Genomic DNA, 24159 nt, shown 5'->3' on the forward strand with positions numbered 1-24159 from the left:
AATTGCAATGAGCATAAAATCCTAGTAATGAAGGGGGTTAAAAATATTGTGATGTTTGATAAATACATTACATTTTTATTGGTAATAGTGGTGGACCATTGGTGGCCTGTGTGTTTTTGGGGTTAATAAAGCTGTGAAAAAGGTTTTTTTTTGTATTTTATTTCAAATAAAGAATTTTTTTCGGTGTTTGTATTTACTTCTTTTCACTTAGAGATTAGTAATGTAGGGGTCTCAGACATCTTGCATTACTAATCTAGGGCTTAGTTGCAGCTGTGCGCTGTCGTTAACCCCTTCTTACCTAGCAAAAAACTTTTCAATCATCTGAACCATAGATGCAATTTAATGAGCGTTGAACCTCCGTGTCTATTCATAAAGTAGAGTGCCCCGAATTACAGGACCAAGAGCTTAGAAGTCTATCGTGTTACTGTCAGTAGTCTATCTATGCAGAGATGAGGCAAACTGCTACTAGCCGATGGGTCACGTAGCCAACATTCGAAGCATCGAACGCGGGTGAAGAATACGTATGTGCAGGCATTACCTTCTATCCAACAAGATAAGATGTTTGCTTCCCATTTACATTCCACGGAACATTTTTTAACCTAATCCCCCTCAAAGACAACCTCCGACTCCGAGATGAAGCCATTCCAATCTCGAACTGAATTTACGAGCGCTTATTGTAGCCACAATGTAGCGCACTCGTTTTATGCCACTGGAATAACTTGCCAAAACGCTATAGCTCCAGCAGAAATGAGGCAGTCACGTCTCTGACAGCACAATAAATTTGCTCCCCTAGTGAGCGCAGGGATGAAGAATTCAGTTCAGTGACCTTGGATGCTTCCGTAAAACTTTTGGGCATATGGGACTAAACAGGATGACATCTGGACCAGACCGGGTGGGTTCCTTGTGTTCCTAAGCATGGTGGGAACACAGGGATTTATGTTTTAATAGACTACAAGGACAAGCCAAGAAATTAAGACATGCGAAAAATTTGACAAAAATCATGATTAATCACCTATTAAAACTCATAAAGACGCTCATAGCTTTGCAGGTGCCATTAACAACAGACCCACGTCTGCTTACTCCCAACCAAAAATCTCTTCTCGACTGCTTAGAGGTTGTCAAAAAAAATGTTATTTATTCTGGGGGTCGGCTCAAACTCTCAGCACACTCTCCAAGGGAAATGAAGAATTGGTCCTCCTCTCCTTGTTTGCCAGGAGAGTCTAAAGGAGTTCTTTAGAGATGTCTTATGGAAGAGTTGCAGAAGATGACCAATGTTACGCAACTAAAAAGAAAATAAAAATGTTTTGCCGCCCATTGATCATGTGGATTGAAACGTTGCTGGGTCTCTGGACAGCATACTCCAATTTCGAGACTGGAGGAGCACCTTAGGATGATGCCCAAACTCTTAGCATCAAGTGAGTACATCTGTGTAAGATGGAGAGCTTTGGTGGTTCATTTCTGGTTTATGAGGACAACCATAGTCCATGCAGTCATAGTGAAAACCAAAAAAATGCTATGAATGGTCCCCATGTAAAACTGTGTGTCAAGTATGTCTATGTAACACCAAAATTAGCTTTGTTCCAGACTTTCCGAAGCTCCCTTAGACCCGCAACGCACATCCGTTTAATTTGTACGTGTGCGGTACGTATTTGCACGTACCGGAGACACGTACATACGGAGACCCATGTTATTCTATGGTTGATGGCACACACACGTAAAATCACACGGAACGTGTGTCCGTGTGGTAAGTACGTGTGTGCGCTTTTCTACACGGACAACATGTCCGTTTTTGGCCGGCAGCACGCAGGCACGGACCCGCTTTAGTCTATGGGTCCGTGCCTGCACGTACCGCACACGGAGTATGTCCGTGTTCAGCACGTTTCGTGCGTGTGCGTTTTTACACTAGCGATCTTATTTTTTGTTTTTTTAAAATTAAATTCAGTATACTTACCTTTTTTTCTGCGGTTCTCAGTCATACTTACATTGGCGCTCGGTTTTTTTCTTCCCGCGGCTCATACCGCTCCCCGATCACCAGCGCGGCGAGGAACAGCTGTGCAGAGAATACGCGGCAACAATTACTTTGAATATGCCGGCCGCTCATTAAACAATCTCGTATTCCCTGCTTTCCCCACCCACAGGCGCCTGTGATTGGTTGCAGTCAGACACGCCCCCCACGTTGAGTGACAGCTGTCTCACTGCACCCAATCACAGCAGCCGGTGGGCGTGTCTATACTGTGCAGTAAAATAAATAAATAATTAAAAAAAACGGCGTGCGGTCCCCCCCAATTTTAATACCAGCCAGATAAAGCCATACGGCTGAAGGCTGGTATTCTCAGGATGGGGAGCCCCCCAGCCTAACAATATCAGTCAGCAGCCGCCCAGAATTGCCGCATACATTATATGCGACAGTTCTGGGACTGTACCCGGCTCTTCCCGATTTGCCCTGGTGCGTTGGCAAATCGGGGTAATAAGGAGTTTTTGGCAGCCCATAGCTGCCAATAAGTCCTAGATTAATCATGTCAGGCGTCTCCCCGAGATACCTTCCATGATTAATCTGTAAATTACAGTAGATAAACACACACACCCGAACAATCCTTTATAAGAAAAAAAAACACTAACAAATTGCCTTGTTCACCAATTTAATAAGCCCGAAAAAGCCCTCCATGTCCGGCGTACTCCAGGATGGTCCAGCGTCGCATCCAGCTCTGCTGCATGAAGGTGACCGGAGCTGCAGAAGACACCGCCGCTCCTGTCATCTGCACGCAGCAAATGAAGGGAATAGCGCAATCAGCTGAGCTGTCACTGAGGTTACTAGCGGCCAACGCTGAATACAGCTGATCGCGCTATTCCCTTCATTAGCTGCGTGGAGCTGTCAGGAGCGGCGGTGTCTTCTGCAGCTCCGGTCACCTTCATGCAGCAGAGCAGGAAGCGACGCTGGACCATCCTGGAGTACGCCGGACATGGAGGGCTTTTTCGGGCTTATTAAATTGGTGATGATGAGGGAATTTGTTAGTGTTTTTTATTTCTAATAAATTATTTTTTCAGGTGTGTGTGTGTTTATTTACTGTAATTTACAGACTAATCATGGAAGGCATCTCAGGGAGATGCCTGACATGATTAATCTAGGACTTATTGGCAGCTATGGGCTGCCAAAAACTCCTTATTACCCCGATTTGCCAACGCACCAGGGCAAATCGGGAAGAGCCGGGTACAGTCCCAGAACTGTCGCATATAATGTATGCGGCAATTCTGAGCGGCTGCTGACTGATATTGTTAGGCTGGGGGGCTCCCCATAACGTGGGGCTCCCCATCCTGAGAATACCAGCCTTCAGCCGTATGGCTTTATCTGGCTGGTATTAAAATTGGGGGGGACCGCACGCCTTTTTTTTTTAATTATTTATTTATTTTACTGCACAGTATAGACACGCCCACCGGCTGCTGTGATTGGGTGCAGTGAGACAGCTGTCACTCAGCGTGGGGGGCGTGTCTGACTGCAACCAATCACAGGCGCCTGTGGGTGGGGAAAGCAGTGAATACGAGATTGATTAATGAGCGGCCGGCATATTCAAAGTAATTGTTGCCGCGTATTCTCTGCACAGCTGTTCCTCGCCGCGCTGGTGATCGGGGAGCGGTAAGTATGAGAGAGGGCTGCTCACTTCAGTCACTCGGGGGAATAGCGGTCACTGGTGAATCCTTCACAGGTGACCGCTAATCAGTACGCGGCACAGACAGAGCCGCGGCATGACAATGAAGTCGGGTGAAGTTCACCCGAGTTCATTCTCATCGCGCAACTCTGTCTGCTGTCAGCCGACATGTATCAACGACATTGTGCAACACACAAACGGACATTCCACACGGACATTCCACGTACACATACACGGGCATTTTACACACAAACACGGACATTTTACACGTACACACGGCTCGCATACGCCATCACACGGATGCCATACGTACCGGAGAAACGCCCCAAAAAAACGGAACACTGACCGGAAAAACGGACCGTGTCACACGGACGCTTTTTTTTGCGGAAGTGTGTTTTAGGACTTAAGAAAAGAGAGGTCTGATCAGGTGCTTAAAGGTGGCACTGAGGTCCTAAATGCAATCTCAAAATCTTGTCCACTCTAAGCAATGGCATCTCACCACCTTCTTCAAGTGAACCAATCACTTCTGAGAAAAGTACAAAACTTGATAAAGGATCAAATTTTAAAGACTTTCCTCAAATACATATGGTTTACAAACCCGATGATTTTCCCCAGTAATACATGGACCCCAGTCTTACTTTCATTTTACCAGCGTGAAATTAGATTTTCGTCTCTGGGAAGTGAGAGGGGAACTGATTCTATACCGCATCAGAAGAGTATAGATTGGCAGGATTTAGGATGGACTCATCAATTTGCCTATTTTACTGTATTGTCAAGTCCCTACTCTTTGGAGTACACTGGAGGATCCAATTCCTCCATTTTTCTCATAAATTCTCCAACATTAAAGTACAAAATTGTAAATTATTTCACCAATTCATCTCAATGGCCAGCAAATCAGCAAAACACAAATCAGGAGCCTAAGCTTTACTTCATATAAAATATTATTTGCCACTTATGTAATAAGATGTCCCTATATGTTATGCAGCCTAGTCGGAGTAAATACAGCTGATTCTAAAGGGTTAATCAAAAAGAAAACATAGCTGCTTGTAAAAGGGGGAGATCTACTATGGGGACACAGCTGCTTCTAAAGGGCCAAGTGGAGTCTCTCTCATTACATGCACACAGTGTCCACAGTAGATACGCGGAGGAGAAGCTGTGACAGGTTTTATCTTTACAGCTATTTCTTCTATCCTTCTCCTGCTGCTCCATAATACACCAGAATCCATCTTCATAGATCAGTAAAACTACTAAGAATAGCAGCACATATCTCCGCTGTGTTTCCACACAATCTTCTCCACACCAGAGGCAGGAAGTCTCACACAGCTGTAAATATAGTGAGACAATGGAGAGATCAATTTTAGCGTGGACTTGTAGTATCGAAGCTGAGAAGGTCGGCCTCCTGTTGAGCTCTTTCATGCAAACCATATGACTAAAGTGTGAGGAACGCTCTGGAAAATTGACTGTGTGGCTTGACGCCACGTTCCATTGCCATCCCCTTCAATTAATATTGAGGATAAATGGACCACATCGCTTGTTCAACACTCAATGTTTTTCCTCAAGAAAATAGGGCTAGCTGCAGGTTGCTATACAGCTGAGAAATATTAAAATGGGGTACACTATAAAAGGAGTGCTGTGGCCTATGGATTCTTCCTAAGAGAGACCCCTGTCAATTTTAAATTGACGGCATAATCTAGTAATGGGAATAACCCTTTGTTATGAAAAATGTGATTTATAATGCATAAAACTGCAATGGTATCAACTCAAGTGAGCGGAGTTATTTCTGACAGTCTTGTATAAGTCAATAGTAAAGGTGAAAATAAACTTTCTAGAGAAATCTTCTCAATTCCCAAATAAAATGTGTCTTCAGTGAATACAAATTTTCCCATTACAGAGACAGGAGGTGACAGTTGGTGCTCATTAAGTCTATGGAGCAATTGTCATCTTAGGAGAACTTGCAGCAGAATGTGTGCCCGCCTCTAGCTCCTCCCTCTTCCATAGAATATTAAAAGCATCAATGGTCAGTCATTTCTCTCAGTACTGGAGAAATCAGACTTCATTGAAAACAGATTTTACCCATGAATCAAGAGTGAAAGATCAATCCAGGAGGGGAGAAAAGCAGTTTGTATAATACAAAGTTTATTATTTTCATGTGTAGTATTGATTTCTGAAATAAAAATTAAACCACTGTTATGTCATGATGGCTCTGGGATAGCAGGGAACCATGGCCCCTAAGCTGTCCCTCAATCCAGGAGGCCCTATTTTATCCCTTTTTTAGGGATACTACCAATGGTGGAGATGCCCGATTCTCCTTCCTGGCCCTGCTCCTGACCAGTTCTGATTGGTTTTACCCTCCCCCCTTCCTCCAGGTAGGGATGGAACAGGAGTGTAATGAAAGTCACAGGTATAGACAGCCAAGGTAAAAAACAAAACGCTGTCACACAGCACGCACACACACAGGATACGACAAAAAGAGATTCAAGAGGAAACACAAAAGGAGGAAGGAAATTACAAAACAACAGGGGTAAATTTCACAACCGCACCAAGCAAATAGCACAATTTTCACCAGAAAATATGGGACACCACACCTCACAGACCAACATAGAAGCTATAGCTGGCAAGGGTAAAAGATATCAACTAGCATAAATCGAGGGGGAGCAGATGTGATAGGTTCTTTTGATCACATGTGATAGGAAAACTAAACAAACAGACCAGCAGAGATTAACTCTTGCTAGCCTGCCTATGAATCAGCACACAGCAGGTTGATGCCCGAGTCTGCCTGAGCTAATCCCAGACACCAGAGAAACCATCGGGCGGAGTGTCAGAATATGCAATGTGAACAGAGCCAGACGCCGCTATGACAGTTGGCGAATTTTGTGCAAAACTCTGTGTGACAGGGTACCCTTTTAAGCCAAGATAGTGGCGCTACGATGTCCTCATTACTAATTTTTTTTTCTCCTTTTACAAGTCAATTTGTTTTAATACAGTGGAACCTTGCTTAACGAGAACAATCCGTACTGGAACTGTGCTTGTTAACCAAGTTACTCGTTAGGCAAAGCAAGATTTCCCATAGGAAATCATTGCAATGCAAACGATTCGTTCCACAACGTGTTAAATGTCCCATCCTGGTCCCCTATTCTGTCATTCCACACATGCACAAACACACACAAACTAACACAAACACACAAGCACACACATATTATGCTCACCTTACCTTCCGTTCCATCGCCGGTCTCCATGGACTTGCTGTTCTCTGGTACGGGGCCGGGCTGTGTATCGCTTTACCATAACGACGAGGGAGGAATTTCCTGGCCAGAGCGCTCACGTCAAAGGCAGAGCCGCTTGCCTCTGATTGGCCAGCGCGCTGCCTTTGAGTAGCGGTGACAGGAAGTTCCTGCCTCGTTGCTATGGATGCCGATGTACAGCCTGGAGTGGTGCGGAGTGGCGGACTACAGGACCCAGGAGGCCGGCGATGAAGCGAAAGGTACACTATATTGTATTACATACTCACCTTACCTTCCGTTCCATCGCTGGCCTCCTGGGTCTTGTAGTTCGCCACGAGGACGTCGCGACGTACCCAGGAACTACAAGAACCATGAGACCGGCGGTGGAACGGAAGGTAAGGTGAGCTTAATACTGTATGTATGTGCGTGCGTGTGTGTGTGTTTGTGCGTACATGTGTGTGTTTGTGTGGACTGCAAGTGCGGGTCAGAGCGCGATGGATGGACAGAACCAGAAGTGTGTGCAGTGAGGATTTCGCTCGTACAGCAAAGCTTTCTCGTAAAGCGGGTTACAAATTTACAGAAAGCTTTGCTTGTTAAGCGAAATTCTTGTTAAGTGGGTTACTCGTTAAGTGAGGTACCACTGTATATAGAAATTCTGTTCGACTCCTCGGCCAACAAAATTAATGCGTAGCTCATAGTGCAGAATCTCACTAACTCACCTGTTTTATTTTCCAGGGTCTCCAGGGGCAGATGACTAAGGCTCATACACTGACAAGAGTCCGCGGGTTAAGACTAAAAAACCCCACATCTTAAAACATTACCACCATGAGAGTCAATGACTCAGTGTTATAACATCGGCCAAGAACAACAGTAACGGCCCAGTGGGATCCCCAGAATGACTAGGATTAACAATCTATTCATAAAACCCCCCAAAAATATTTTGAATATGTCAAATTGCCCTGTTCGAATCTCCGAGACATTCAGGAATGGAACAGTTTTCATTTTTTTTTCCCCTCCTAAAATATTTCTAGGTAACGCTCCCCGCACACACCCTCCCTCTGTCATAACAAGACTTTTATTAACATTCTCACGACTTTGGCCTAAAACGGGACAGAATTCTATTATTTTCAGGAACGCGAAGCCCAGAAGGGACATATGAGGTGTTAACGTGTGTGAACCAGAGATGAGTGAAGGGCAGAGGCATGGGCTCTGACACAAAGAGAAATGCTCACGGCCGACCAGTCTGGAGTTATTAATAAATGGAGAACATATGGGATGGCTAAATAGACATAAGAAAGAAATAAAAATAGATAAATTGATAACCAGGCCGAAAAAAGGGCGGCAGTATAAAATGGCAAAAATATCCCAAAAATTAAATCACAAATTTATTTATTTTTACAAACACCGGCTTCTCCTTGCCATACTTTGCCTCACTACGTGACCTTTGGTGGATGACTTTAGTGTCATTAGATTGGTTAGATATTCAAGGAAATTAAGGAATTCCTTCCATACTTTTCTCAAGACGGTGCTTTAGTGTATTGCAGTGATGTCCCTGGGCTGATGGAAAAATGTAACATTGAGTACAATGTGAGTGAGTGGAGATTCTTTATTGATTTATCCCCCCCCAAAAAAACTGAAAGCTGCGACTGCACAATGGCAGCAAATATGCTTCAGGGCCTGTAGGGCATTTTATGAACTTGAAGGAAAGTTATGAAAATTTAGACTTTATTCTCAAGAAACTTAACTACAAGGTTCAAGGATGGTCAATATGTGGTGATCTGAAAGCTCTCGCCTTGCTGCTTAGGCGTCAAGGAGGTTACAAGAAGTACCCATGGTTTTTATGTAAATGGAAAAGCTGGGATAAGACTCATCACTGGAGCCAAAGAAGTTGGCCAACAAGAACATCTTTGCGTCCTAAACTCAAGAACATAATTACGAAAAGTTTAGTTGATCCCACTAAAGTTCTTTTGCCACCACTCTACATTAACCTTGGACTGATGAAGCAGTTTGTGCAAGCTCTATCGAAAGAAGCAGAGACCTAAGTACCTGTGTCCATCCCAAGTTTCAGGGTCTAATGAAAGAAGACATTTTTTGTGGGTACGCATACTCGGGAACCCATAAAGATCGACGTGTTCGAAACTAAAATCAAAGCTGTTGAGGAAAGGGCTTGTGGATTGTTTTGAAGAAGTTCTGAAGACATTTCTAGGTAACAACAAAGTTCCAATATTTAAGTCCATTGCGGAGAACATGCTGGAACGTTTCAAAGCCTTAGGTTGTCAGATGAATTTGAAGATACATTTTTACATTCCCATTTCGACCACTTTCCTGAAAACGTTGGTGCTGTTATCGAAGAGTAAGGAGAAAGATTTCATCAGGATATCAAGGAGATGCAACGATGATGCCAAGGTAGATGGAACGTGAACATGATGGGGGACAACTGCTGGAGGCTTCCCAGAGAAGATCCGCAGGCCTTCTATAAGAGAAAGGGACCAAGAGAAAAGGAAAAGGCACAAAAACTAATTTCTAATGAGGTTGCAGCATGAATGTTCAGTAAAGCGTGTGTGTGTGTGTGTGTCTGTCATATATATATATTATATATATATATATAATTTGTTTTGCAAGGATGAAAGATCAATCATTGAACGAACTTTGTGTATCGGCCAAGAATGTGTGTTTTCAATAGGGAAGAGGTACATAAGTCGATCATAGCCAGCTCTAGTGTCCCCTGTGAGAACTAAAGGTTTAGACATAAAAAAATACAACATGGCTGACTATGTCAAATGAATGTTGGCTTACGAAACCAAATTCATCAGGTCTCTTTACGGGGTTATTCCCATTTTCCTAGATGCATATTGTCAGATAGTTCTTGTAAAAACAAGCACTTTTTTAATTTACTGCTCATTAAAATTTGCATCCGTTCTTGAGATATTAACACTTTTATTTACAGGATGTTGCCTAGGAGACCGACCATCACTGGTGTTCTAGCTTGTAAGCACTGCGCCGCAGCTGGATGGGATTAAGAGGTAACAGTGCACTCCAGGACCCCTGGCCAGCTTCAAAACAGTGCCTTCGAGTTCAGTAGAAAAAAGTTTGAAAGTGTGGAACATCATCTGCTGTTTAGCAGCAGAAGTCGTTCTCCCAAGGCAACAAGTTGTAAACAACAGATCTAAATCTCAAGAACGGCTTAAAATTTTAAGATGCCGTAAATTGCAAAATTTCTTAGATTTACGAGCTTTATCCGACAATACCCATTTATCAAGATGGGAAAAACCCTTTAAATTTGCTTTAATGGTCACCTTTACTCAAGAGCTTGGAAATTAATGCTAGTTTACCATCGATTTAAAGTTGGAGTCTCTTAGATGGACAACTGTGGTCACACTTCAAGGAAATTAGGGTCATGGTAAAGGAACAGACTACTTTTGCACAACGGATGTCTTCAAATCAGACAACCCCAAGTACCGCAAAACGAGACGAGATGGTGTAAGCACTTGAGTGAAGACTTTCTTGTTAGGTTACCATCAATACATATAATCTTGCATCATGTATAGTTGATTAGTTACTTAGGTTGAAAAAAAGACCTAGGTCCATCTAGTTCAACCTTCCTCCACCAGTTCTACATTTGGTCACTAAGTCATTTATAACCAACAATGTTGTGTGTAGTGAGGAAATCATCCAGCCCTTTTTTAAAAAGCTGTTATAGTATCTGCCTCTTGTGGTAGGGCATTCCACAGTCCGACTGCTCTAACTGTAAAGAACCCTTTCCTATTTAGCTGTCTGAATCGCTTTTCTTCCACTCGCAGTGAGTGCCTCCTGGTCCTTAGTATGTAATCTTCTCTCTTTTCTACATCTTCATCTTCCATAGGATGAGAATATTAATATCTAGCATTGAATTTACGATTGAAGCCTGGTATTTTCAAAGGCAACATGTCATGGCCGAGGAAGTAACCACCTGCTGGCATATGTTCTTAAGATGCATCTAGACTGAAAACTAAAATCAAGCTTTGGTATTTCAATTGTTAACATTTCTTCTCCCCCCGTTTCTTACATTTCTATAACGCACCCAATAAAAGAACGTATAATTGAGCTGCATTTCCAGAACATCTGTGGACACTTAATTCTCACCCTCGTCCTACACAGCCTGACCTGTTAAATACAGGAGGGTCTTCATTGAAAAATTATGACTTTTCATTTACAGCAATGGCACTGGCTCATGTTTTCCTAACCAAAGGAATGTTTGACGGCCTTTGATTTAAAGAGCCCTGGTGTTGGGGCTGCCGCAGAGCGCGCGATGATGTGTAATTATTAATCATGTAGCCCCTTTTCCTCCATTGGGAACACGATAGGCCAGAAATGTAAATATGATGCACTTCTTATTTATTAGTGCTGATACATTAACAGTGTGATCTGGCAGGGGAACAAACCCAATCATCTCTGTCATTTCTAGGAATCTGCAACCACCCGAACAAATGTCAGCAATGACACAATGACTATCGAAGAACAACACACGATGTCGTCCAAGAGAGAAACCTACAGATGAACAGATACACCTGCTCTACAAGCACAATTAGTATTACTTACTGTAATCAAAATAAAGTTTTCAAGTGAACCTTTTTTTCTTATTTTTCTTCTAAGTGGTTTGAAGCGTATTGGAAAACAAAATTCCTGAATTAATTTTTTTTGCAGCCTTTTGATTTGAGAGCGCCTAAATTGGAGAGGATTCCATCAAGTAGCAGAAGTTGAAAAAAAAAAAAAGACTTGGGTCCATTAAGTTCAACCATTCTTCACCATCACACATTCTTTGGCACTAAATGGTCTATAATAATTCACAATGCCATTTTTCTGAGCCCTTTTTAGAAGCTGTTATGGTGTCTGCCATTACTACCTCTTGTGGTAGGGCAATCCACAGTCTGACTTCTCCAACTGTAAAGAATCCTTTCCTATTTAGCTGACGGAATTTCCTTTCTCCGACCCACAGTGAGTGCCCCCTGGTCCTTAGTATTGTCTTTGGAAGGAATAAGTACTCACAGAGAAGTGCTGCATATCTCATGGACCGGGGGGCTCAGGATGGGCAGATCTGTTCATCCTGAGCCTCCTGGTTTATGAGACATGCAGCACTTCCCTATGAGGAGTACACTATAATCCTCATGTCCACTATAATCATGCAATGGGGGGGCTGGCAGAGAGGACTGCTGCACATCTATTCATGAACCGGGAGGCTCAGGATGAGCAGATATGTTCATCCTGAGCCTCCAAGCTCATGAGATGTGCAGCACTTCTCCACGAGGAGTCCACTATAATCCTCCTGCCCACTAAAATCATGCAAGGGGGGGCTTCCCCCCCCATCCCCTGCTTCTATTATAAACTCCATGCCCACGTGGACTTAGAAAAGAAATGTTTATTCTGTCTGGAAACAAACATCGGGCTGCATTTTGAACATGTCCCCCCCATCACGTGACCAATTACGTCATACCTGGAACGAGCCCATACATTCTAGACTCACAGATGCTACAGTGTTCAGGCTCCTTCAGTTATTCTGCTCCCCGCCCACCAGCTGTCCTGGCGCCTGTGATTGGTTGCAGTCATCTGACACTCAGGGTGGCGGGCGCGTTTGACTGCAACCAATCACAGGCGCCGGTGCGCAAGGAAAGCAGTGCATATGCATGAGCAGTAATTAGTAGCCCAGGAAGTGAACGCGAGGCCTGGGAACAGCGTACAGCCATGCTGGATCCTTGGTAAGTACAGAGCGCTTGCTCCCATTCCCCTATCCCTTCTACCAACATTTTTAATCTCCGGATAGACTTATAAGGGGGCCGGATCCGGATTTTTAAAAAAAAAAAAAAAAAAACCCCAGAGAACCGGGACCTGCCAGTCCAGGTAATTTGCGAGTCTGCCCATCTCTACTCTTAACTCCTGAATATCCTATTCCATATGTGGAGCCCAAAACTGGTGACAAGTAATTTGTCAAAAGCTCATCAGTGGGAAACCTCTTCATAGGAAGAGCAAAGTGGAATTCCCATAGAAATAATTAGAAAGAGGTGTTCAAGTGTTAATTTTTTAAGGCGGAATCTACTGACCAAAAAAACAACCTCTGATTTCCGAGGATGTAATCAATATTGTAGTCTTGGACAGCCCCTTTAAGTATATAGGCTTGAATGTAGAATAAAACCTCATGATATTCGAAAAGTTTGGTGTATTCTTTATGGAATTTCATAAATTGTTCAAAGGTTTTTGTTTGAAAGATGAAACCGACTGCGACAACAATATAAAAAAAATGTATCTGCTGCCAAGAGGCTTCTCACTGACTTGTTTTACTTTTGACGTATGAGGTTTATCATTTCGGGAAGAAAACGGCTCTCGAAAATTCTACATGGCAGCAGAAGTGAACTTTGTGAGATGATGGAAGATTTCCCCGGGATTTTTCATAGACGCAGCGCCGTCGTCTCCTAATATACACAAACAACTGATGTTAATCAGACATAACGGAGCTCGAAACGTGTCAGAAAAGTTAAAATATTTAGGCCTCAGGGAGCCATTTAGCCAACGTTAATCACCGGGGTCTGGAATGGCACAAACCTGTGGAAAAAAAAAATCTCTAGCAGTAGCTCTCAGTAAAATACAAGTTAATTAGTCTGACCCACTCAGAAATAGCAGATCTTTGGATAAGGCTGGGATCACGTGGTGTCGTCATGAGCGCCTCTGTGCTAAGTAGTTTTCCAGAGGATGTGTGTGGCGGTCCTGAGGAATGAAGTCTATGGAAACCTCTTGTGGTTTCTAATCTTGCTCGTTAGCATACAGAAGGTATATACAGACCGGTAAGTTACCAGTCACCTAAACGGAGACGGCAGTAATTGACCACAAGTCTCATATAGACCGTCCCGGTGTGAATGTGTGTGTGACAATGGTGATGGTCCCTAAAAAGGTCCAACCTGAAAAAAGTCACCTAAACGGAGACGGCAGTAATTGACCACAAGTCTCATATAGACCGTCCCGGTGTGAACTTGTGTGTGACAATGGTGATGGTCCCCAAAAAAGTTCAACCTGAAAAAAAAGTCACCTAACAAAGACCTGTCACCTAAACGGAGACGGCAGTAATTGACCACAAATATCATCTAGACCGTCCCAATGTGAATGTGTGTGTGAGAATGGTGATGGTCCCCAAAAAAGTACAACCTCAAAAAAGTCACCTAAACGGAGACCTGTCACCTAAACGGAGACGGCAGTAATTGACCACAAGTCTCATCCAGACCATCTCGGCGTGAATGTGTGTGTGACAATGGTGATGGTCCCCAAAAAAGTCCAACCGGAAAAAGTCACCTAAACAGAGACCTGTCACCTAAATGGAGACGGCAGTAATTGACCACAAGTCTCATATAGACCGTCCCGGTGTGAATGTGTGTGTGACAATGGTGATGGTCCCCTAAAAAGTCACGTAAACGGAGACAGCAAGAATTGACCCCAAGTCTCATCTAGACCGTCCCGGTGTGAACGTGTGTGTGACAATGGTGATGGTCCCCAAAAAAAGGTCAACCTGAAAAAAGTCACCTAAACAAAGACCTGTCACCTAAACGGAGACGGCAATAATTGACCACAAGTCTCATCCAGACCATCTCGGTGTGAATGTGTGTGTGACAATGGTGATGGTCCCCAAAAAACTCACCTAAACGGAGACCTGTTACCTAAACGGAGACGGCAATAATTGACCAGAAGTATCATTCTAGACCGTCCCAATGTGAAAGTGTGTGTGATAATGGTGATGGTCCCCAAAAAAGTACAACCTCAAAAAAGTCACCTAAACGGAGACCTGTCACCTAAACGGAGACGGCAATAATTGACCACAAGTCTCATCCAGACCATCTCGGTGTGAATGTGTGTGTGACAATGGTGATGGTCCCCAAAAAACTCACCTAAACGGAGACCTGTTACCTAAACGGAGACGGCAATAATTGACCAGAAGTATCATTCTAGACCGTCCCAATGTGAAAGTGTGTGTGATAATGGTGATGGTCCCCAAAAAAGTACAACCTCAAAAAAGTCACCTAAACGGAGACCTGTCACCTAAACAGAGACGGCAATAATTAACCACAAGTCTCATCCAGACCGCCCCGGTGTGAACGTGTGTGTGACAATGTGATGGTCCCCAAAAGAGTACAACCTGAAAAAAGTCACCTAAACGGAGACGGCAATAATTGACCACAAGTCTCATCTAGACCGTCCTGTTGTGAACGTGTGTGTGACAATGGTGATGGTCCCCAAAAAAGTCACCTAAACGGAGACGGCAATAAGTGACCACAAGTATCATCTAGACCGTACCGGTGTGAACGTGCGTGTGACAATGGTGATGGTCCCCAAAAGTCCTGAAAACATGTGGTGTGATCGGAGGCATTACTTATCCCTGAAGCTTCCCATCAATTATTCATGAGACCGCTGCAGCCAGTCACTGGCCTTAGTGATGGGCGGGGAGGGCTCACATTTCTTTTCACTACGCTACTCCTCTTATTGGTGCATAGTTCAGAGGGAATTTATCCTCATATATAAACTGGTTAAATGTACTAATAAAGTAGAATTCTTTGAGTACTCCATACTCAGCGTGTGTGCTGTATTACTTTCCCGAGCGCTTGTAAAACAAATCTTAATAATTTAGCATTCAAGAGGCATAGAAGGAGAGTGTTTCGCTCACACAGCATCCAAGTCCTCTAAAAATGCAGATTTGATTAAAGATGTATAAAAAGAAAAAAAAAAAAACAATCCTTTTCCAATATCAATTAAATTAGGAAAAGTGTTTAGTCATTTCAGAAAGCAAAAAAATGAACTATTCTTTACCCACTTCCCGAAAAAGCCTTTAAAAAGAATGTCAGCAGGTTTTTGCTATGTAAGCTGAAGCCAGCATGCTGCAAGGGTTAACGTTCAGGCATGCCTGTTTTGTCACAGTCTTTTGTTGATTTTTTGTTTATTTGCTATGTTTGTTTAAGCAACAGTACCCTTATCATTACAGGACTAAAATCTCACTTACACAGTAGTCTGACATGACCGCTGCTTTGTACAATGTCTTTTGTGAGTCTGGTGTTGGGCGGGGACAGCTCACTGGGCTCAGCTACATGACTAAACCTAATAATTCTAATTGTCACAGAACAGCTGTAGCCAGTAATCTAAGTGATTCAGGATCAACAGGCCAACAGCCATTCTACCTGACAAGTCTATACACATGCACACTCTGGCCGGCAGAGCGTGCAGGTATTATTTAATAGTAGAGAAAAGTGGGCTACGTCCGGACACATTACTCCTCAAGAACTAAAAAAAAAAAAAGTGGGCATTGAAATTCAACAAAGTTCGATCCTTTTGTGTCAGAGAAGAGTCGTGAGGCTCCATAGTTGGCTGGTCTTCTCCTCCCCCCTGCCAACCCCCACTCACACCGTACGTTTCCCCCCCAAATCAGCGGATTCAGCTAACAAATCTAGTTTACATAGGGTTTGTCTCATGAACACCATTCGACACCTATCCACAGAACAGATGATAAATGTATGGGGGGGCTCCAACTGCCGAGACCAAACCTTGATGTGGTAGTGAGTATGAGTGACCACCAATCCTATGGACAGTGAATGGAGAGTCGGTTGCATGTGCTTACTGCTGCTCCATGTATATGTTCCGGACGAGTCCCGCCCCAGCAGCGGTGGTCGAACCGCTCGGATCCGGGTGTCGCTACTCGTGGCTCAAGGGTCTCCGGACCCGGGGGCTCGTGGTCACTCCGAAACGTGGTGGGGGGTTATTTACAGGGGCGTTAGGTAGTTCGTGATGCCACCCGAGGTAGGCGGTAATAGGAAATACCGCCGCTGCCGTTCGGAGTACCCGGGGTGATGGAGTGGGGCAGCCAGATGACGTTACCCTCCACAGGTAGGGAAAGGCCCCGGGACCCCAAATGGTGGGATGGATCGCAGAGGGAGCGCAGGCTCGCTGGGGCAAGGCGTGATCAGGTACTCACTCAGAGGGAAAGTAGACGCTGACAACGTGGTAAACCAAGTCTCTGGTTGCCGCTGCCCTCTTGGGGGAGCTCGTCCTGGTTCCGTCCAATGCTGCACTGCCTGGTGGTCTGTAACCTGCCTCCGTGCACAGAATTTGAAAGTGTTCAGGTGGCCCGTAAGCATGAAGCTGCCCGGACCCCTATCCCTACTATTGGTAGCAGAGGAGCCTGCTCTCAGGAGCTCACGCTTGGGATTTCAGTGGGCTGCTTTGGTTGGAAAGCCCTATCCCCCTCGTTGCGCTAGTGCCCCTGATCTCTAAGATTCGTGGGAACAGTCCATAAAGGCCCTGTCCTTTGCAGGTTAATTGCCGGGTTGCTTGCAGCTTCTCCCCAACCTAGGGTCCAGTACCCCGACGTGCTTTCGGCCCCAGACCGGCTATTGGACTGCAGCTGCCGACCGTCCTCCTTGACTAAGCCAGCACCCAGTCCCCCAATCTCCTGCAATCGGGTCTCCGACTCCTCCGGGTCCAGACCACTGTCTGCAACCCAATGTACGTTTTCCTCTCAGAGCTCAAACTCCCAGATTCCTTGAGCTCCTCACTGCTCGAGGGCTACCAGTCGACTCAACTGTCACCTCCCACCTCCCTGCCTGACCCCTAGGTGAGTGGCCCTATTCCAGCTTAGCAGCCCACTGATGTGCCTGACAGAGTGTGGTGCGAGGTGTGATTGGGATTTGTGGATGCTGATGGAGGCAGTGCTGCCAGAACCAAGAGGGGTTGAGTCCTGCACTGGAAGATAAAGAGCGTGCAATACCCTGTGACAACCTGACTAGTCCAGGGGGGTCACATATACAAAAGGGACTTTGAGACCCTCATGTTCATGATCCTGGAGGTCCTAATGGGTCAGAACCCCAAGCAATCATACATTTCTCACCCATCATAGGTAGGAAATATGGAAAACTCCTTTAAAAGAAAGGAACAATGTCCAATTGTAAAACTTTTCAGAAAGTTAACAAAGAAACAAAAAAAATAAAGGTCATAGATAATGTGAGGATACTATTGTAACTAATATTCTTGTTGGGAAACTGTTCCAAATTCACTCAACAGCTTCCTCACTTTTTCCCACACACAGAAAGTTACGAGTTTGGGGCTGTCAGGTGATGTTTACGAGCCACCGATGGGGGCGGGGGGGTATGATGGCTGCAAATCCGAGCAAAGGCAGCAAGGTGTCTGCAATCGGAGGATGCAGAGGATTTGCTTCAGCTGACACTGAACTTCTGAGCAAACTTGTAAAATATGAAAGTTCTGAGCCGCTAATAAAAGGAGCGTAAATCCCAGAACGATTCTCCTTCCTGAGGAAACGCTTTTGTGGTTACAGCGAGACTGACCCCCTTTCTGCAAGTGGGATTTACAATATAACAGCGATTTATCCAATATTTATGGGCGTAATAAAAACTTTTTAATTAAAATCTCGTTATAAAGATCTGCGTTCAGGTCACACAAAGTTGGCCCAAAAAAACCCTGTGTCTAGCGCAGGATTAATGTTCAGATAGGAAAAAACACAGGGAAATATTAGGAATTGTTAACTGAAATTTAGCTGGTGAGACGAAAGAATTGGTTAGAACAGGAGCTGGACAGACTTCAATACTATGTAATAAAGGAAAGACGAAGGGGCCACAACCAGGACCCCTCACTACAGGAATAATTGTCAAGACACCAGGGCAGACTTCAGTCAGATCATTATCCTGTACCCCAAATGTCAGTGTCATTATCCTATACTCTAAAGGCCGCTTTACACGCTACGACATAGCTAAAGCGATGTCGTTGGGGTCACGGAATTTGTGACGCACATCCGGCCGCTTTAGCGATGTCGTTGCGTGTGACACCTATGAGCGATTTTGAATCGTCGCAAAAACGTTCAAAATCGCTAATCGTTGACATCCCCCCTATTCCCAATTATCGTTGCTGCTGCGTGTACAATGTAATTCGTCGTTCCTGAGGCAGCACACATCCAGTGTGTGACACCGCAGGAACGAGGAACCTCACCTTACCTACAGCCGCCCGCAATGAGGAAGGAAGGAGGTGGGCGGCATGTTCGTCCCGCTCATCTACGCCTCTCCGCTTCAATTGGGCGCCTGCTTAGGGACATCGCTGTGACGCCGAACAAACCGACCCCTTAGAAAGGAGGCGGTTCGCCGGTCACAGCGACGTCACTAGGCAAGTTAAGTAATGTGACGGGTCCGAGCGATGTTGTGCGCCACGGGCAGCGATTTGCCCGTGACACACAACCGATGGGGGCGGGTACGCAGCATGTAAAAGCGGCCTTAAGGGTCTCAATCACGCAGCCAGTGGGTCGGATGTGACCACTCAGGCTGCTTCTTGTGGCCCACAGGCACGTGGATCCGGTAACGATCGCAGCTGCAGGGAATGCAGGGACTGCAGTCGTCAACGCTTTATTTCAGAAGAATGTTTTGCCGGTGCTGCGCAGAGTCAAACTCTCTGCACAACTATTACAATGGCAGTCACCAGCGAATCAGAGGCAAGCAGCTGATGCGTATGACATCAGCTGCTTGCCTCTGGTTGGCTGACGGCTGCCATTGGAATAGTTATGCAGAGACAGCTTGACTCTACGCAGCATCGGCAAAACGTTCATCTGAAACAAAGAGCTGACGGCTGCGGTCCATGCACCATCTGCGATCATTACCGGGTCCAAGTGCCTGAGGGCAGCAAGAATCAGAGAAGAGGACGCTGAGGGAACGGAGGACAGGTGAGAAGAAGGTTTTATTGCGTGTGTGTGTGTGTGTGTGTGTGTGTGTGTGTGTGTATGCATGCATGTCAAGAATGTCACAATAGGGGACCAGGATGGGACATTGCTACTAGAAGAGGGCCTGCATGGCACATTAGTAAAGGTGGACAAGGATGGGCACATTACTACAGGATAGGGACAAAGATGGGGCACATTATCAGAGAATGGTGACAAGGAAGGGCATATTACTACAGAATCGAGACAAGGATGTGCACAATACTACAGTATGGGGACAAGGATGGGCACATTGCTACAGGATGGAGACCAGGATGGTGCACATTACTACAGGGTGGGGACAAGGATGGGCACAGTACTACTACAAGAAGGGGAACATAATGGGAACATCAATACAAGTTGTTAAAAATTACTATATGGTGCAAATTGTAAAACCATATTACGTACAAAAAGGAGATAGGATGTCAGTGTCATTATCCTGTACCCAAAGTGTCATTATCATGTACCCAAAGTGTCATTATCCTGTACCCAAAGTGTCATTATCCTGTACCCAAAGGGTCATTATCCTGTACCCAAAGGGTCATTATCCTGTACCCAAAGTGTCATTATCCTGTACCCAAAGGGTCATTATCCTGTACCCAAAGTGTCATTATCCTGTACCCAAAGTGTCATTATCCTGTACCCCAAGTGTCAGGGTCATTATCCTGTACCCCGACTGTCAGTATCATTATCCTGTACCCCAGTGTCAATGTCATTATCCTGTACAACGACTGTCAGTGTCATTATCCTGTACCCCAAGTGTCAGTGTCATTATCCTGTACCCCAAGTGTCAGTGTCATTATCCTGTACCCCAAGTGTCAGTGTCATTACCCTGTACCCCAAGTGTCAGTGTCATTACCCTGTACCCCAAGTGTCAGTGTCATTATCCAGTGTTATTGTCCTATATTCCTCACCTAGCGTTAGATTCTTAGATATGATCAACTAAAATAATAATAATCTAATAAAGAAACCGCGTCTTAGTAAATATATCAATACCTCCCTGGCACGATGAGACGTGGGGCTATTAAACAGCTTGACAAATCCATAGGTAAAGAACATAAATGGCCCCTGACGTCCTCCCCTCCCCCTCATTCTGCTCGGTGAGCACGGCGCAGGACCATACATCATCTGCCCTAATACAGTGTCTCTGCTTTTCCATATGTTGCAGCTTTAGGGTCACACATGCTTAAAAGCTTTGACATTGCTAAATAATACCCAGGACAGAGCGATCAATGATGTCATAATCCGAGCCGTCACAGGGCGGTGACATCACGGCTTTATCATCCTATTCTGCCAGAAAAAAAAAACATTAATCCTGCGCCCCGAGCTTGTTCAATTAGTGCTGCTAATTTTTATTGGCAAGCGTCTGCAATCTATACATATATAATCCAATTGCCTTCAAACCACCCAGCGAGGGAGAAATAAGAGGCCCGGAAGGACTCCTTTAAGTTCAGAAAGGCAACCCGCGGGTCTATTAAAAATGCATCAGTCGGAGGCTAATCCTCAATACCAAAGCTGTCAACGGAACAAAATCTGCTATTTTCAGCCGCATTAAATGGAGCCGGCCATTGTCCCCAAGATGTACGTTGTATTATGAAATTAAAAAGAAAGGTCGGCTCTCCTTTCTCCGCGGCTTACTCGAGCTCCTGGTGGCGAGCCAGTCTCCTGGGATTCCGCCGTGCCAGGTAATAAGGAGCTGCACCAAGACGGTGCCAAGGAAAGGATCCGATCACCATGTCATTGTATTGTTCTCAGAAAAAAAAGGGCACTTAACGGGTGACGCCGAAGATTGGAATAAGAAAGAGAATAGTACAAGGAGGAGGAGGGTGACTGCTCGGGAAGCAAGGACTGTTCTCTGGAGGAATAAAACACTACAAATACGCAGCATTCTGGTATCGATTAAAAAATATACGGGGGGTTCATTTACAGATACCACAAAAATCTCTCCCGAATTCATAACATAGCTGAAAAAAGACACACGAACCAACAAAACCAAACTATAACCTATTTGCCCCAAAATCAGGGGAAAAAGTCCTTCCAGACTCCAAATAAATCCCAGGATCAACGTCCCATTATTATACAGGGAAAATAGATCTGTGTACCATGTTAGGCAGTAGATAGAATGCTAGTACAGTAAAGAATCCATAGTCTCAATGCGAATACAGCAAAGGATCCAGACTCACTGCTCAGGCAGTAAAGAATCCATAGTCTCAATGCTGGTACAGTAAAGAATCCAGACTCACTGCTCGTACAGTAAAGAATCCATAGTCTCAATGCTGGTACAGTAAAGAATCCAGCCTCACTGCTCGTACAGTAAAGAATCCATAGTCTCAATGCTGGTACAGTAAAGAATCCAGCCTCACGGCTCGGACAGTAAAGAATCCATACTCTCATTGCTAGTACAGTAAAGAAGCCAGACTCCCTGCTCATACAATAAAAAAATCCAGCTTCACTGCTCATACAGTAAAGAATCCATAGTCTCAATGCTAATACAGCAAAGAACCCAGACTCGCTGCACAGGCAGTAAAGAATACAGACTCACTGCTCATACACTAAAGAATCCATAGTATCAATGCTGGAAAAGTAAAGAATCCTGACTCACTGCTCGTACAGTAAAAAGTTCGGACAGTAAAAAATCCAGACTCACTGCTCGTACAGTAAATAAGCCATAGTTTCAATGCTAGTCCAGTAAAGAATCCAGTCTCACTGCTAGTCAATAGTAGCACAGTAAAGAATCAAGGCTCATTGCTCATATAGTAAAGAATCCATAGTCTCAATGCTGGTACAGTAAAGAAGCCAGACTCGCTGCTCAGACAGTAAAGAATCCAGACTCACTGCTCATACAGTAAAGAATCCATAATCTCAATGCAAGTAGAACAAAGAATCCAGACTCACTGCTCAGGTAGTAAAGAATCCATAGTCTCAATCCTTGTACAGTAAAGGATCCAGACTCACTGCTCAGGCAGTAAAGAATCCATAGTCCCAATGCTTGTACAGTAAAGGATCCAGACTCACTGCTCAGGCAGTAAAGAATCCATAGTCTCAATGCTCGTACAGTAAAGAATCCAGACTCACTGCTCGTACAGTAAAAGAATCCATAGTCTCAATGCTGGTACAGTAAAGGCAGACTCAGTGCTCGCATAGTAAAAAATCCAGACTCACTGCTCATCAATGGTAGCACAGTAAAGAATCCAGACTAACTGCTCATCAATGGTAGCACAGTAAAGAATCCAGACTAACTGCTCATCAATGGTAGCACAGTAAAGAATCCAGACTCACTGCTCGTACAGTAAAAGAATCCATAGTCTCAATGCTAGTACAGTTAAGAATCCAGACTCACTGCTCAGACAGTAAATATTCCATAGTCTCAATGGTAGTACACCAAAGAATCTAGACTCACTGCTCAGGCAGTAAAGAATACAAACTCGCTCCTCGTACAGTAAAGAATCCATACTCTCAATGCTAGTACAGTAAAGAATCCAGACTCACTGCAAATACCCTAAAGAATCCATAGTCTCAATGCTGGAACAGTAAAGAATCCAGACTCATGCTCGTTCAGTAAAAAGCTCGTACAGTAAAAAAATCGAGACTCACTGCTCGTACAGTAAATAAGCCATAGTTTCAATGCTAGTCCAGTAAAGAATCCAGACTCACTGCTAGTCAATAGTAGCACAGTAAAGAATCCAGGCTCATTGCTCATATAGTAAAGAATCCATAGTCTCAATGCTGGTACAGTAAAGAAGCCAGACTCACTGCTCAGGCAGTAAATAATTTAGACTCACTGCTTGTACAGTAAATAATCCATAGTCTCAATGCCAGTACAGTAAAGAATCCAGAATCACTGCTTGGAAAGTAAATATTCCATAGTTTTATTGCTTGTATAGTAAAGAATCCACACTCTTACAGAAAAAAAAATCCCTAAAGTCAGTGTTCACACAGTAAATAACCCTAGTTTTACTGCTCTTCTAGAAAATAATCCATTGTCTTATTGCTCATAAAGAATCCATTGTCTTATTACTCAAAGATTTTGTTACTGCTCGTACAGTAAAGTATCAACCACTTAGGACTCTCAATTTTTAATATTTGTTCCATTTCTAGAAATCTGACAGATAAAATAAAGACATACAAGTCCTCCTTGAACTTGTTTAGTGAATCGACAATGAAAAATCATGTGGCAGAAACTACCATAGCGTCATTAGGGTTTTTTTCGCTGTAGGAGTAGCAAGAGTATAGATTCTTTACTATACAAGCAGCCAGCCTATTAATTACTGTATGAACAGTGAGTCTGGACTCGTTACTGTACCAGCATTTGAGACTATGGATTCTTTACGAGCACTGAGACTATGGATTATTCGCTGTAAGAGCAGTGAAACTATAGTTTACTTATTCTACAAGCACAGAGTATGGATTATATGCCGTAAATCTAGAGACTATGGAATCTTTTATTCCAGAGCAGTAAGACTATGGATTCTTTACAAAAAGAGCAATGAAATTATGGGTAATTTATTGTATGAACAGTGACAGTAGGGAATTTGTGCTG

The 24159-nt window shown here is 44.2% G+C and overlaps 1 protein-coding gene across 2 annotated transcripts in view; it reads right to left on the minus strand.

The window, feature by feature from the left end:
- Positions 1–24159, minus strand: part of STX8 (syntaxin 8) — a 273887-nt gene that overhangs the window by 198979 nt on the left and 50749 nt on the right. Inside the window, exon 7 of one of the 2 annotated variants that reach the window (XM_075347945.1) lies at positions 8278–9338. The exons of the other annotated variant lie outside the window; for it this stretch is intronic. Within the exon in view, the coding sequence (XP_075204060.1) occupies positions 9166–9338 (173 nt within the window). The 3' untranslated portion in view covers positions 8278–9165. Of the gene's footprint in view, positions 1–8277; positions 9339–24159 lie in introns of those variants that run through there. 2 annotated transcript variants of the gene reach the window in all.

This window comes from Anomaloglossus baeobatrachus, chromosome 5 (assembly GCF_048569485.1).
Source record: "Anomaloglossus baeobatrachus isolate aAnoBae1 chromosome 5, aAnoBae1.hap1, whole genome shotgun sequence".
Classification (NCBI taxonomy): Eukaryota; Metazoa; Chordata; class Amphibia; order Anura; family Aromobatidae; genus Anomaloglossus; species Anomaloglossus baeobatrachus.